This window comes from Rattus norvegicus, chromosome 6 (genome assembly GCF_036323735.1).
Source record: "Rattus norvegicus strain BN/NHsdMcwi chromosome 6, GRCr8, whole genome shotgun sequence".
Classification (NCBI taxonomy): domain Eukaryota; kingdom Metazoa; phylum Chordata; class Mammalia; order Rodentia; family Muridae; genus Rattus; species Rattus norvegicus.
The window spans coordinates 20,900,734-20,917,913 of record NC_086024.1 but is presented as its reverse complement, the minus strand read 5'-3'; the positions used below and the strand labels follow the sequence as shown (position 1 = coordinate 20,917,913).

The following is a 17,180-nucleotide window of genomic DNA, read 5'->3' as shown; positions in this document are numbered from 1 at the left end:
CTTCTGAGGGCCCTCGAGAGAGAGAGCCTCTTAGTGAGCAGTGAAGGTACCCTGGCCTGGAACAGAAAGCAGGCTGAAAAGAACTCCTCTTAACACATGGTAATCCAGGCTTCTGCCCAGTCAGGTGCTTCAAGTCATGGAAGAGGAGAAAGGGAGCTAAAGAGAACGTTGATGTTTCTGACAGTTAGAAATCATCACAAAAGCCCAAGGCACCCTGACGTGTTACTTATGAACTGATGCACACAGTTTCCATTGTATGAGGACTTTCAAATATCCTTCCTCAGATATGATCACCAGCAGGATCTAGGAGACCATCCTCCCAGCATTAATTTTTGAGCCAGGGAGATAGTCATATAAATGATCTGGAAAAAGGAATACAAAATGATGTATGTCAACTGACCTCACTCACCTAGATTACACAGAGATAATCTACCTGAAGCAAGGAGAACTTGGTAGATAGGACAAGAACAATTAGAGCACACTATGAGTAACACAGAAGGACATTACCCTTTCCAAGCCAAACCAGTGCTATAAATCCCTGTCAGTTGGGTTTTCTAAATTAAATATTGTTGCTGGGTGGTGGTGGCAGCACACGCCTTTAATCCCAGCACTCAGGCAGCAGAGGCAGGCACATCTCTAAGCTTGAGGCCAGCCTAGTCTATACCATGAGTTCCAGGAGAGCCAAGGCTATACAGGAAATCCCTGTCTCAATAAAACATACACATACATACATACATACATACATACATACATACATACATTCTTATGTTTTGTTTTGGGTTTTTTTGTTTTTTTAGTTCAAATAATCAAGATCTGTCAGAGAAACCCAACAGAAAACTAGGTTGCTATTTAGTTATTTAGTATTTTTATTTTGTTTTTGGTTAAGCAGTCATATGATTGATTTTTTTTTTTTTTTTTTTGGTTCTTTTTTTCGGAGCTGGGGACCGAACCCAGGGCCTTGCGCTTCCTAGGTAAGCGCTCTACCACTGAGCTAAATCCCCAGCCCCATATGATTGATTTTAATTATAGACACTATCCAATAAATTCCTCTAAAGATTTCTTAATTTTTATCATATGTGTATGAATGTTTGTCTGAATGTGCACATATACACCATGTGCACACCAGCAGCACAAATTGGACTTAATAGTTTGTTGGTATTTTTAAAATGAAGACACAGTGGATAAGGAGGATCTAGAAAACATGATCAAAATATGTTGTATGAAAAACAGTTCTCAGAGAAAAAGAAACAATGAGAACAAAAGTTGGGTGGGTAGGAAAGGGCGCGGGATCTGGGAAGAGTTGGGAAAGGCAGTAAATGTGGTCAAACTATGCTGAATGAAATTCTCCACGAACTAATGAAAATTCCGTTCTGTGGTTAAAGCAAAGGTGGCTTTGGCATAACGGCATCTTTCATATCTAATTATATAGAACTTTACAGCTTATGACGTCCAGCTCTCTCTAACGTCTAACCCATTTTTCTTCCATCAAAAGCGCTCACAGAGCTTGCACAAAGGTAGGATTTTATGAACTGACACAACGTGCGCTCACCTGGACAGAGCTGGTCATGGTGCTCAGAGCAAACACCGTCGCACAGTCTTTAATGGTTGACTGGCTATCAAAGGCACCCTGGGTATCCATTAGCAGCACAGCCACCTAGGGATTTGTTAAGTTTAAAATACTTAGTGAAACAGTCACCAAAAATGCCTAAAAAACCATGCATCAAATAATGAAGTTCAAAGTAGTAATTAAATCAAGAAAAGTATCTATATACTACTATACACTTTAACATATGAATGACTAAAGTTACTGACATTAATAGTTTTGTGTTCTTTTAAATTTCAATACCAGAAAATTGTTCAAGAGAAAACAGCCAAGTGTAAGTAGAATTTTACTTTTGTTCCATTAGGTCTGTCGATCACAAACACTTCATTCCAAACTTGTATGCCTGTTGTTTCTCTTTCACAACCACCTCGCCATGTAAAGCCAGTCAACGGCTCATTGCTTCCACCAATCCAGCTTTGCGAATCCTGTTAAAACAAACACACCAAAATTAAAACTTCACATCACCCATTCCATATCTCATAAAGGAGAAGCCAATGCCCAAAGAGACAGAGCACCCAGTCTGGCAGCATGCAAACAGTCCTGACAGCAGTTGGAGTCCTGTGCAAAGCGCTGAAGGAGCAGTGTCCTCAGATCAGCCTTTGTCAAGTGATTCCAGCCCCCACCTGCTCTAGACTTCTAGGTACTCGGGATTACGCACGCCCACTCTCTCTCTCTTTTGGCGAGCTTTTCTATGTTTAGAGATCAAAAAATATGGGAACTAGCTATTTTAATATCTTGTACAGAACAGTAAAACCAAGTTCCAGACTGAGCAGTACTGTCAAAACAGTAGCCCATTCCTAGAATAGTATAGTTTTTAACTACTAGGTATCTAAGTATTTATGATGAAAAAGATGTATCTTCCTGGTAATTGCTTTAAAATAGCCCAGGAAACACATACACAGAGAAACAGATAAAACAAGACTACCTGTCTGCAGGTACATGGCAATTCATAATAGTATCCTCTTTATTTTGAAGTATGTTTGAGAATTTTCTGTCATAAGATCTTTGGAGGTTGGAACATCTTAATGGTATAACTTCTGCCTAACAAGCCCAAGGCTCCGGGTTTGATCCTCATCACCAAGAAAAGGAGTCAGGGAGCATATCTCTAAGTCAAGCCACAGAGCTACAACTGCTGTAATTATAGAGCATGGAGTTGGGGTACAGTCCAATGGGAGAGCACTGCCTATAAACATAAGGCCCACCACCATAAATAAATACTTGTGAATACAGTTAATATACCACAGTGTAATTTGTCTAGAGTATTAATATGTGTCAGTTACTAACGGCCTTATGTCAAAATACCTACACTTTAATGTCTACATATCCCCTATTTAAAGCATTTCAAAAGAAAAACGTCTTTGTTTCAGAAACTTGAATCTAATTCTAACAAATTACAAAACCCAAATTAGGGGAGAGAGATATTTAAGACAAGAGCAGTGCAGGATGCTCTGATGACGAAGGGCACATACAAGGTAGAAAGACAAAACGAAGCCAAACTCAAACATCATCTACTGAGAAAACACAGCCGTGACCTTGACTCAACTATTACTATTCACAAAACTCTATTCCCAACAAGCTACAATGCTATGCACTACAAAATCCCCCCGCCTTCATTTATTGTCCTCGGTTGTCAACACTCTAACCTATTAGGCCTTCATTTCTGCTGGTTACAAGGAAATCACACCATACAACTCCATTCACAGTATTTCCTTGACTTGTGTTTCACAAAGGGTACTTCATAGGTGTTAGAAAGTCAGTGGTACCCCTGGACAAGAACACCCGCCTGGACTCCTGTGTCACTTTTCTATGTCACCTCTCTATCTTCTGCAACACTACCTATGGCTTCCACACAACCTGTGAGGCCATCTGGAGACCTGCTGGTCACAATACATCTTTCACTTTTCCAATCTGTTCCCAGTACTCCGCAGAGATCCACACACAGGCTAACACACACAGGCTAACACAAGCCTTCCTGTTTCTAACATGCCTGACAATCAACCCTGCATACACACCGTTTAGCTGATCTTCTGCTTATACTCAAAAGCTCTGACACTGAGGGATGAAATGGTACCTGTAAGAAACTATTATTCATTCCCCCGCAATGTCAAAAAATCTGCTACTGCAGAAGTTCTTTTTTTCCAGTTTAACCTATACGAGTAAGTTAAAAGAATGTTCTCAGAGATCTGTTCTTACTCAATGTGTTGCTTCTCTGTCTCCTATGTGAGAATGTAAGTTCATGAAAACTAAACTTTAACTTCATTCTGCCTGGCTTATAAGGAAGCACTAAATGAATTAGCATTAAATGAATATAAAAGTTTACTCATAAAATTCAATATGCTTTCTTTAGAATATAGTTATCAGGTATAAAAGAAAAACAATTGTTCTGGTCCTAGAAATAATAACAGTAAAAAAAAAATTGAAAACATGACAAAAATCATAAACCTATATAACATGCTTGTAAATCCCCATGTTCAAAGAAACTAAAAAGAATTGGTGTCCACATATAATCTCTTCTTAGTTTACTCTATGTCTAGTAAGGAAAAAAAAGTGAAAAAACTAAATTAAGGATTCTAGATAACCAAATTCTCAAACAAAAATAAAATCTATTATGTCTCTAGTAAATGAACACAGGTTTTAGAAAAATAATTATTAATTCAGTCAACAAATTATTTACTGACCTACCAAATTCTGAACACTGTTAAAAATCTAAAGTTCTCTACAAACATATTCTTGTCCTCAAAGAACATTCTAATGAGTTCTGGAAGCTACCTTGTTTCTAACAAACCCTATTTCCTCCTGGAATGTATTAAAAGCAAACCTAGGAATTCAAAAGCACTAATCTGGTACCATTTCCCACTGTAGAGACAAAAACATCTCAAAAACCCATGTTCCTCAGAGTGGAAACTCGACGATCCTCACAGTAGAAAACACAGGTCTTTAAGGTGAATCTCAGCTGAAAAGGCAAACTACACGTTTAAGTGGCGCCAAAACGATAAACGCAGCCCTAACGAAAGACTCACTACAGAATACAATTATGAGCAATGAACTCCACCTCAGGAGTATGATATGACGCCCCTCGTCCTACGAAAAGCAAATGCACCCCATAACAAAGCAGAACGCTAGGTAAACCTCGCAGTATCCAGTTTCCCTTGGCCAGCAAGCTTCCTCCTTTCACAATGGTGAGGCTGGATGAGTCTAAAAGCCATAACTCATAACAGTTAGCAGTAAAAGAGATGAGAGACGTGGAGTTAAGTCCCCAAATTAAGGAAGAACTACTCCTTCATTTCAAGGCATTTCCCAAAGTAATATCACAAACAAAAATCTTCATCTATAGAAAGTCCAAATTAGCAGATAGAACAAGTAGGGTTTTTTGACACTTTAACCACCTACTGCAGTTTAGGACAAATTACAAACATTCCAAACAGTTAAAACTACAGTTAGTACCCATGCACCCAAACTGTCCCATGTCCTCTATTCTAGGGTTGGAGAAATAGAAATTAGGAGTGGCCTGGGTCACAAACTCAGACACCAGACAATTGTAACAACTTGATTACGTTCTAAAGAGAACGTTTTTACAGCTCATCTGAGTAGCATTCTTGACCATGAAGTCACTCAGATAAGACAAATAAGCCAAATACGAAAAAGATGAGCATGGCACAGTCTACTCCTAAAGGGTGCACAGTAGTCAAGAAAAGAAAGAAGCATGCTGGCTTCCGGAGCCTGCAGGGAAACGGGTTAGGAATCTAAAGTTTCGTAGGCTTCACACGAGAAAGATGAAAACATTATGAACAAAAGATTCATCTGCTTAGAAACAATGTGATTGAACTTAACACCACTGAACTGTACACTTGAAAACGGTTAACACACTAATCCTATACCATGGATATCTCTTTAAAAGACAAAAGTGTCCTAAGGCTGCTAGAAAGGAAGGGGAGCTAGTTCAGCTACGAGTTGACGTGTGACCTGGAGCTCTGACTTGCACCTTCCATGAGACTTTCCGTTTAGCCTCATTTGTAAAAACTGAAGTCTTTCCAGGGTCTAAAAAGGGAAAATTATAACTTTCTTTCCTTGGACAAAAAAAAAAAAAAAAAAAACACCACCACCACCACCAAAACAAAAACAAACAAACAAACAAAAAAAAAAAAAAAAAAAAAAAAACCAACCCACCGAGTTCCCAGTCAAAATGCCACTCCAACCCTGAGAGGCCATAGTGAGTCCCTAGAAGAAGCAGTCCCAGTAGCTGGATAACTGGCAGTAATGTACAAATACATGACCATCTGCCAGAACGAGGTAAACTGGACTGAATTAAGAAGACACCCAGGGCACACCACACTTGTAGGCATTCCTCACAGAACTCCCATGTTCTCATGGTTCAACTAGAAGAAAACAGTCATTTTTAAATTCACTAGGAAAAATGATTATTTTCAATTACATACATCCAGAAGTGTCCTTGCAGCAGAGGCCTGTCCTTATGTTCAAACTAACCTGACAGAGATTTATGGAGCCTGGCAAAGGCATACTTAGCCAATGTCAGCCCCTGTATTCCTGTCTAGGGTAAGGAATGGAGGTGGGGGATAAGAACTGGAGGACCAGCACTGTAATCCCAGCACTCAGGAGGCTGAGGTAGGAGAAGTCATGCTCCTTTCAAGACTAAGCTAGGCTATGTATACCAAGACCCTATCTCCAAAACTTAAATAAAACAAAAAACAGTTAGTGGAGGTCAGAGCCGCCGTCCTCTGCATCATCTCAAAAGGCACAGGAAAGACTTTGACAAGTCTTACACCCACTGACAAGAGCCTCAGAGAGGCTAGAAATAGAAAGAAAAACCCTAGTGTAATCATGGCCACATAAACATATGGCCAATATTATAGTAAATTGAGAAAAAAAAACAAAGTGTTCTTTCTAAAATCAAAACTGGAAGGTATTCTTCCTTGTCCATTCTTCCTCAGTGTATCCCTTAACCAGATAACTAAGTAAGGGACAGGGACGCAAGAGAAAAGGGAAGAGGCAACCACTCTCACTTCTACATGAGAACCTGGACTCCACTAGAGAACTGTTAGCACTGATGGAAACCTTCAGCAAAGCACCTGATGCAAAATCAACTTCAAACACAGCAGCTTTTCCTCACAATGACAAATATGCTAAGAAACCAGGAAGACAGTAACTTCAAAAAATAAAAGACAAGAATAAATCTAACCAAAGAAGTAAAATAACCATCATAAAAATTCTAACAATGGTAAATATACTAAGGATAGACCATGGGATTGTGTGAAATTAAAAAGCTTCTGTACCACAAGAAACACTGCAGAGAAGTACTCTCTAACCAAAACTGGAGCTTTCAGGACAGCCAGGACAACAGAAGAGAGAGCGCAGAGGAAAGCATGCGGCCCCACAGCTGAGAGCTCAGACAAAAGCTTCTTGCTAGAGAACAAAAGCCTCACATAAAACCCCAAATCTCTTAAATTCCGATACTTCACACCTGACTTTCAGACATCCAAAACTAAAATTCTACATGACCAGGGCAACAATTTTTATAATACCCAAAAGGGCCATGCACACATTCTGAAGCTTAAGGGTGGAAACTGAAAAAGTATTTCAAATGCTACAAGGACATTTCCCAAAGATTCTCATTTTCCGATCAAAAAGGCTCTCTTGAAGCAGTGCCCAAAGACATCAAGTGATGTCTAGAAACTTCTCCATCTCATCCATTCCTAACTTCTGTAGATCAACAAGATTTCACAAAAATTTTCTAGCTAAAATCATTCACACTATAGGCTCTACATATGAAAACATACCGAAGACTGAAAATTTCCAATTCCAAAATCAAAGTCTCAGAGAAAGAAAGGAAGAAAGTCCAGAAGCCACTAAGCAACATTATCTATCTCAGTTTGTATTTGGGGGAGAAAGGAAAGAAACTGAATTTTTTTTAATTATTTTTTTTAATTTTTTTATTTTCTTCATGAATTCAAAATTCTGAAAATTCAGATCAAGCTTTGTTTGCTTCTCACATTAGCAAAAATAATAAAAATTACATTTTAGGCGGCCTGTCATATTAAAGTTATAATGTTTAACTTGTAATGAGTAAAACAGTAAAAATCTATCAAGAGCAAAAAATAACCAAGAGAAACCAGAGTTTAGGAAAGGCTCAAAAATAAGCTATATTAAAGCTAGCACAGCTGGGCATGGTGGTGCATACTTTTAATCACAACACTTGGGAGTCAGAAGAGAGCAAATCTCTAAGGTGAGGCCAGCCTAGCCTACAAGTGAGTTCCAGGAAAACCAGGGCTCCACAGAGAAATCCTGTCTCAAAAACAACAAAAAGACAGAGATACTATAACGTATCCAAAAAGAAGAAAAATAAAGAAATGGCCTAAAACCTGAGACTGATCTAGTCTCTAGACTCAATTAACAATTTACAGAGAAATCACAGGACAAAGACCATCACATCAACTCCACCTACCACTGCAGGTAAAGCCAGAGCAAGAAACTGCAAGACCAACAGTCTTGTCAACAAATGAACTGCCAGAAAACAGGAAGACGGAGGGTGAGACCACTTTAAACACGGGCTTTCACAATGTGTGCCTCAAGTGGAAACATTTGAAGCAACTGAAAAATGGACCAACTAGAAGATACTGTAAAACCTTAGAACGGACTGCTGGGGGCGGGAGTGTATTGAAAAAAGACCCTGAAATATTCACTGATGTAGTTTATATGTCAGAGCTTACTCCTAAACACCAAGTAAGGTATGGGATAGTCAGATTATAGAGGAAAGATAACTGATAGAGCTCATGAATACAACAGAATGAAAATAATGGGCACATGTCACTACCTTTATACACGGTTAAATTTTTATCATAAAAAGCTTGAGAGAAAGCATTATGATTGAGCTTATAAAGTGGAAACAGCTGCATAGAATTCATCTGTACCGTCATTACTATCACCTAGTGTCAGGATTCTAAGTACTGTGTTATGCTGTCCACACAGTATGTAATGTAATTCTGTATCATTTTTCCCTTTAAAACTGATTCCTAGAACTGAAATTCAATGAGCTTTGCTCTAACAATGCCTACCAACTCTAAGATAACCTACTATATTTTCAAAGAATGTGATTCGTACAAGCAACAGACTAAAAAATACTAAGGTCAAAGCAAATCAAATATAAATATCCATCAACAGACTAATGAGTAAGTAAACACATTTTAATCATGTAGCAAAACACTGCTCCGTGCAAAAGCACCAGTGAATCCGAGCACTAGGAAACGGCTGAAGTAAGGCAGCAATTAGCCATGGCACAGTTTCTTTTACCAGGGTCAAACCCAGGAAGGAGCAGGTGGGAAGAGGTCACAATAGCAGTTAATCTGGACGGTGATCATGAAGGTGTAAATACATGTATAAAGTTTCATCAAACTGTTCATTACATATTTATGTATCTTTCAGTTTGTAGATCATACTTATTTTAAGGAAAAATATATGTATCTGAACTATCAGTAGAGACAATTTAGTACTCCACACAGCACTTGAGAATGTACACATACTCTGAAAGAGAAAAGTCAACCATTTCCCATTACCATCAAATTCTGTCTCTGGTTGCATGATTTAATTTGCCTTCTATAAATCACATAAAGTGACTGTCATTTCTCCTTTACCTACATCTCATAGGAAAAGCAAGACCCACCATGAAAACAGTATATTATCAACAAAGTCAAAAGTCACACACTGTCTAATGCAGTTTCTAATCAACAAAATAAAGTGACTTCTATCAGGCATTCTACTATATATAGAAATTGTCTAGTTGACAGCTAAGGGCGCTGTACCTTAGAAGCCACTAAATGAGCATGTAACATTACTTGGGCCAGTCTGTGTGCAGAACCTCCTACAGCTCCTAAAGGGAGAGCTTCTCTAGTCCTGTGATTCTTAACGCAGTAAGTGAGAGATGTCTCTCCACACTGGACAGTCACTGACTAGCCAGGGAGGTAGTGTCACTTGAGGTGAAACTTATCTATTATTCCTAGACAAGTGATCTAAGTTTCCTTCCCCTCCCCAACATTCTATCTTTGACCTATATAGAATCAAAGGTATTTACAGCTCACAATTATACTATTAAAAAGTTAACTTAAGGAATCAGAGTCTCAAAATACAGAGAATTTTTATTGCTTTGAAGTGTACAGATTTTTTTTAAAGTAACATAGCACTATTCATACATTTCAGTATTTCAGAAATAAGTCCTAAGTGGAAAACTTTAAAATAACTTTAATTGGCTAAACAAAATATTGTTTAATAATATGAACTACATTCTTGATACTAAGGTGCGTTTAAGAATGCCTGAGGAGATGTCTATGAAAAGAATTTACTGCAGTGCTTCCCAGAAAAACCAATGAGCATGTTCACCTTCTTTCTTATTTCAAGACAGATGCACTACAGAGGTCAGTAGTCATCCAGGTGTTTAGATAACTACACAATTCAACTAAGTGTTAGTGTCTTCATGTAGCTTCTGAATGTCCAAGATCCCGGTAAAGCAAGTCCACCTAGTTTCCCACTTTAAAATTTCCCAATACCTTCTTCTTCTTGCTCCCTGTCAAATTCCCATTCCCTCTGCTCGACTTTTGACTATTAAAAAAGCACTCTGATTGAAGTCAACCACTTCCCTCCACTTTTCTATAGGAAAGAAAAAAAAAAATGAAAACTCTCATACCATCTGAAAGTGAGAATATGTGGAGGAAGAGAAATACACCTATCAAAACAGGCAAATACGCCTAGTCAAAACATTTTTGGTAGAAGCTAGAGTTATGTAATCAAGAAAAGGCCTTTCCTAACAGAGAGCAAACTAGCTAGAAAAAAGTTAACTAGAAAGTGTCATTAATTAATATGCCTAAACCATGAAAGCAGAGAAGGATACATAACAGCCTCACAGTATAGGAAGGCCTCTTATGGAAAGGTCAGCCACCAATAGGGAAAGATTCGAGAAACAGCAGCCTATTCTTTCAAAGAAAAACAAAAAACAAAAAACATTTAACTTACAAGAAGAGATAAGGCTCAGACGACATAGAAGCCACTCTAAAAGAATTGAATTTTAGCAATACAAATACAACTGGTGAAAAATACCAATATACAAGGTCTCTATTTCACTCACTGTACATCACCTAAACAGGAATAGTATAAAGAAATAACAAAGAGGTATGTGTGCATGTGTGTGCATGTGTGTGCACGGTACCTCAGTGATCTTTCAAGATATAATCAGATATTTGAGACATAGCTAAAAAGTAAACATATAACTGTGCCTCTGTCTTTTTTTAAAGTTGGTTGGCAATTTTGTATATTAGTTGGGGTCAATTTAAAAGACACTATTCACCTTGTTATACATATATCTAAGCATGAAGTCCAGGAGAAATGATTTCCCTTTACGAAAAGCTCCTGCCACAGATACCACGACTATGTTAAGGTCCCGGATGTGCTCCTGCAGCAGTATCCGCTCCAAAGCCTCTTCGTCAAGCTCAAAGTTATGGTCGTCTTCATGGGCAAGGACAATCTGTACTGGGCACGGTTTCCTCATGACCTCATCTGAGTTCACTAGGTCAGCATCTTCATAATCCTCACCTGGAATTTAAAGAAGAAAGAAACAGGTTACTTTAGTCCCTGAATTACCAACTTCTCCTCAAGTACCACACCTAAAGCAAAATCTGAAATACCCCCTCTCAGTAGAGCATTTGAGAATAGTTACAGAAAAGGGATAGATATTCAAGTTCCTTAGATTTTCTATCCTTCTATAAAAAGACTATCAGTAAGATTTCCCATTTTATAAACAGAGAGAAAGAAACAACTACACTAGGTCCTCTCTTTCAGTTAAGCAAACTGAGCAGCTAACTGTGAGCCAGAGCGGTTCTCCAGCGCTCCACAAACACTGTGTGGTACGTAGGACCACTGCAGCTAGGCAGACACAGACAAAACCAACTTCACCAGATGCTTTAGAGACCAACTTTCCTATAGTCATCACTTAGAAAATTATTCCACAGCACAAAGATTAAATCAAATAGAATGTAGTGATTTTCATTCTGGAATTTGAAAAGTAAAATTAAGGTTCTAAAGGTATCCAAATATGACCCAATAAAGTTAACAAGTCCTAAAATCTTCAAATAGGACTACAGCGCCCTCGCCAAAGCAAAGTACACAGACTGTTGCCGTGAAGGAAGATGGCCACTGAGATGCCAGGGCCAATGTCCACTGGGGCTTTTTGTCAAACACCACCACTACAACTTAAGAAAGAATATGCAGCTTCTGTACCCAAGCAGGCCCTTTCTCTGTTCACCAGCACACAGGACACTGAGGTAACTTGTGCAGAAAGAGCTTCACTGAATAATAATGGTGAGATAACTATAGAAAATGTAAATGGAAGCAACTGCCCACGGCTTAGTTTTCTGTTCTTTCTGTGTCTAATAACTGCTGGTACGTACCTTGTTCAGTTTCTCTCCCAGTCTCCTGGTCCCACACAGCAATTAAGTTAACACTAGGGTCTTTATCGATGCTTCTACATCAAAAATTGTAAGCCACACTCACATTGTCCCCTAAGTGCCAATCTCCACTCCAAGGAGACCTCTGATATCTACTGTGTCCCATGCAAGAACTCCCCATTGTCCATGATGGCATTATTTGTGACAGTGAGACAAGCACTACCCACATGACCACCACCCACAGAGCAGGGCCTCTGCCCACAGCAAGGACTGAACAGACTGGACACCTGATCTGCCTCTCCTGCCACATCACAAGGCACCTCTGACACTGCAGAGCCAAACGAACACAGTATCTCAAAACGCGCTTTGGTAAGAGACTACAGAGAGTAAGCAAGTCTGAAGGAGAAACTTTGGAAGTAAAAACAATCTCCATTTAATTAGAGAGAGAATTGTCATTTCCTTTTTCATTTGGCTGCAACCCATTACAACATCTGAATTCACAAATTTGACTTTGCAGGACAGGTACACACAGTTAAAAATCCCAAGCTGAGACATCCTTAGGAAAGACTAAACCAGATGAGAGATAAAACAGTATGCAAATTGTAGGATTAAAACTTTCCAGGGTTAATCAGTGGTTAACACCGGAAAAAGGTAAAATTCCCAGATCCACTGAGAGCCTCTCTGTGCCTATACTCACCTGTAAAGACTGGCCCTATGCTCAAAGAAGGATATCACCTAAGTATTCACGAGCTCACTGTACCACGTGTGTGTTGTTAAAGCCTTGAAGCAACCATACCTTGGGACCCCTATTTCTACAAACCTGTGATAGGGGAAGGTGGTCACAAAGGTGGTGACAAATAGGCACAAGTTTGCTTCCCACTGTTACTTCTGGGAGCGAAAAATCAAACCCAAGTGTCTCGAAACTGGAAAATGTTTTAGCCATAACCGACAAATTGGACAGCTTAAAATAAATATACTCTCTTAAGAATTAAAAACTGTTTTTAAGATCTGGGGTGTGTGTGTGTGTGGGTGTGTGTGTGTGTTTCTTCTGTGTCAGTAGTATATGGACATGTGTATGTAAGTACAAGTGCCTGCAGGTCAGAAGTGCTGGGTCCCCCTGGAGCTGGGGTTGTGAGTGTTTCTGGGACCCATGAAGTAAATTCTGGAACCTGAACTTAGATCCTCTGCATTCTTAATTGCTGAACTTCTCCCCAACCCTAAGAATGATTTGTAAATCAGCATAAAATTGACAGGAAAAAGCAGTTAAAGTAGAAGGCCAGTCCCAACTCTTCTTTTGATTTTTCTTTCGCTTTGTTTTTTAAAAATGTAAGTAATCAGACACATGAGAAATTGGAGACATGAATGAAATCACAAAGAGTAAAGGGTGTAAGACAAGGCACTTTGCTACAGACAAACAAAACATACAAGGCTTTTTTTAAACCCTGGCCAGAATGTAGCACATAACCATAGTCCCTAAAAAGGAAACTCATAAAGTGAGCACTATGCTCATTTCCAATCCCTTGGGAGGGAAGAACTAGGCAACAGGCAAATCTGAGTTCACAGATACTGACACAGCAGGATCAGTGAGGCGGGGGGGGGGGGGGGGGGGGGGGGGGGGGAAGCAGCCAGCAGCCCTGGGGCAAGAGCAACAAACCTTCACTATACAAGGCTCAGCTGAGGTGTACTACTCAAGGCTGGAAGGGAAAGCAACATCACAGAGCAGGCCCTTTACAGAAGTGGCTGTGAGAGACTGGGAAGATCTCACACATCAAACCTCAAGCTAAAACACTAGAAAAGCCCCAATCCAGAATTAAGGATCTTGCCCTCAATTTAGATCCTACCTAAAATATGCCCAAACAAAGCCTAAAACTAGGACTTAAAAAGATCTGTAGGATGCAGTTTTGAAACAGTACAGGGGTGAGGGAAATCAGCTCAGTCAGCTCAAGTTTTTTTCATAAAAGAATAAGACCAGATTTCAAACCCATTGCATCAATGTAAAAAGCTCAGAACATGATACACACCTATAATCCTAGCAGAGGAGTGGGAACCAGAAGGCCTCCTGCCCAGTGGGACTAGTCAAATCAGTGAGTTCCAGGTTCACACACATGTGCTCACATACAGCAGAGAGGAAATTAGTACAATGAGAAGTTCCTTCTCAGTTTTCTGAATATACACCCCAAGGGTGAACCCTTATTTGTCAATTCTGAATGATCATAAAGTATCAGCGAGGCTAATTTTATCACAACAAAATGAGTAAAAATGAAAACTCTAGAATGCATAACATTATCATCAAGGAGGGATCCTGTCTCAAAAATTAAGGAAAACACCCAACGCCAACCTCTGGCATCTAAGTATGTATGTAAACACACACACCACATACATACTCAACACACAGAAAAGAAATTTAGTATAAACACAAACTGCTTGCCACCCAAGCATCAGAAAGTAAGTCTGGATCCCTGGCACCCACAAAAAACACCAGGCGCACATCTCAATCCCAGCACTGGGGAAGCAGCAGCAAGATCCCAGCCAGCCTAGAGAACTGATGAGCTCAGGGTCCAGGAGCAGACCCTGTCTCAAAATGAGGTGAATGGTAACTAAAAGGACATGGGGAGCATGCATGCATACACACACACACACACACACACACACACACACACACACAGAGAGAGAGAGAGAGAGAGAGAGAGAGAGAGAGAGAAACACACAGAACAGAAATAAAAGGGAAATTTAGAACTAAATAGTAAATAAAATATTCACTGAATAGACATAAGGAGATGGGAAGACACAAACAGTTGATGGTTGATGACCTTGAAAACATTCAAGGAAATTCTCCAAGTTGCAAGAGTAAAAAGAATGAAGAAAAAAACTAAGTCTCCAAGATGTGTGGCACAACATGCAACGTGTAGCTAAGAGTTCTAAATGAAGAACAGAGCTAAGAATAAGTTTAAAAAGAACAGTGCAAGTGAAAACGTCACCATATTTGTTTTTAGAGACTTACAAATTCAGTATTCAGCATAAACACTATTAACGCAAAATTTAAAATTACTGGCTTTTAAAATCCTGAATCTCTGCTTAGCCCACATATATACTGCTGCTTTCTGTACAAATTTTTTTCAAATTTTAACTTTTTTACTTTGTCATCTCAATTTTTTTTTTAAAAAGGTAAATGTCAAACATCAAATTGTTTAAAAGTAACCCAATTGTCACTCTGGAAATGTACAGTGCTATTTTAAACTTTGAAAAACAAGAAATGAAAGAGCCTAAGTTATCTTCCAGCCTTAGCCAATACTATCAGCACAGCATAACTGTGAAGAACAAGGCGACCTCGCTGCAGAGTGCAGCTCCAGGTCTGTGCAATCACCAGCCGCTTCGGTAGAAGCTGACAGGGCTGACTAATGATGTGGGAAACAGGATAGCACGCCTGTCAGCAAATACAGAACAGAAAACATAACCAAAGCAATAATGTTTTCAGACATACTTTATTCTGCAATCTATAAAATGCCTGAACACTGGGAAGAAGGATCTCAAAGAAGTAAGTTTTAGTGTCAAGTATGAGACACTGGGGAAGACAAAAGATTAACAAGTGTCATTAAAGTTACAGAGGAGTGTTCCAGTGATATTACTGAACATTAAAAGGGAATTACTATTTGAGAATATCATCAACAAAATAAGAATTGCTCAGGAAGTGAGTGCACTATGCTAAGCTACAACGCCAAGAAGAGCAAGCAACAAACAGCCTCAAAGAACACTTAGCTGAGTCACCAGACACCCGATGAAAGGACTCCATCAATAAAACACTTTCAAAGTGGGGGGGTCATTAAAAATACTTGTTCTCTGGTATCTACTACAACATTTTAGAACATTAACAAGAAAAATAATAACCAATTAATAACTAAGAGATATTCCTAAATTGTTTGGAATAATGTAGTCCTCCTAGGTTGCTAAAATCTACCAAGGAAAGGGTGTCCTAGGCGGATTTAATTCTATTCCTAGAATAGCTTTAAAAGGGGATTCATGACACCTCCATCAATCAATTTAGTCAATCTCATTGAGAAAGTTCCTTTAAAAAACTTCATTAGTACTAAAAACACCCACCACTCAATAAGCTTTATTTGTTCTTAATGAAGGCTGCCAAATGTTTTCCCAATCATTTATTTTCAGACTAAATGACATACAACACAAAATAGACTTTCTTTAAAAAAAATCCTAACTAAAACTATTAACAGGAACTGATGACCTAACTTAAGCCTGTAAGTGTTAGTTCAGGGGCAGGGATGACTTGCAGGTCTGAGCACTGGCTGCTCACAACCTTCTGTAACTCCAGTTCCAGGCCATCCCACGCTCTCGCCTGGCTTCTACACACTTCAGGCTCAAATGCAGCGCATGCACCTACAGACAGAACAGGCACACACATAGAATAAAAGGTTTTTAAAGAAACATTAAATTCACTAACAGCTGGCTGACTAAAAAAAGGTGCTTACTGGTATGAAAGACTAAAAACAATCAGCTTTAAAATCAAATCCACTGACTGCCTTCAAAGAAAAAAATAGGTGCAGATGGCTTCACGAGTTAATTATACTAAACATTAAAGGAAAAAATAAGACCAACTCTATAGACTCTTCTAGGAGAGAAGAAAGGAGAATTCCTTCCAATTCACTTTATGAAGCCAAAATTACTACAGGTATCAAAACCAAAAACAATGACAGACACAAGACTATACATTAGTAACTCTTACAAGTAGACACAAGAATCTAATACTCAGAGTAAACAGGAACCCTCACTTAATAAGAACTACTTTAAATAGACATCTGTACCACAAAATTCAAAGAAGATGTACAAATACGTAAACTGGCACAGAAAGAAACACACGATGCTATGGGATGTTAGGAGTAAATAAATTAACACCAGGCCAACTGCAATACCTTACATACCGCTAAATACTTGTCAGCACTCACACTCCTAGGTAGCTAGACAAGTGACAACATGTGACAATAAAAGACTTAAACACAAATGTTCACAGCAGATTTATTCCCAATATCCAAAATCTGGAAATAATCCAAATGTTTGTTCATTTACTAGAAAGTAAATAAATTCTGTTAAATCCATAAAGCAAACTGCTACTTGGCAGT

At 38.9% G+C, this 17,180-nt stretch overlaps 1 protein-coding gene across 3 annotated transcripts in view; it reads right to left on the bottom strand.

The window, feature by feature from the left end:
• Atl2 (atlastin GTPase 2) overlaps positions 1-17,180 on the bottom strand; it is a 41,425-nt gene that overhangs the window by 14,731 nt on the left and 9,514 nt on the right. For all 3 annotated transcript variants that reach the window (XM_063261599.1, XM_063261600.1, NM_001100671.1), the window contains exons 2-4: positions 10,953-11,197; positions 1,894-2,028; positions 1,550-1,654 (exon numbers count right to left, since the gene is read on the bottom strand). In XM_063261599.1, coding sequence (XP_063117669.1) covers positions 1,550-1,654; positions 1,894-2,028; positions 10,953-11,197 — 485 coding nt within the window. The remainder of the gene's footprint in view (positions 1-1,549; positions 1,655-1,893; positions 2,029-10,952; positions 11,198-17,180) is intronic.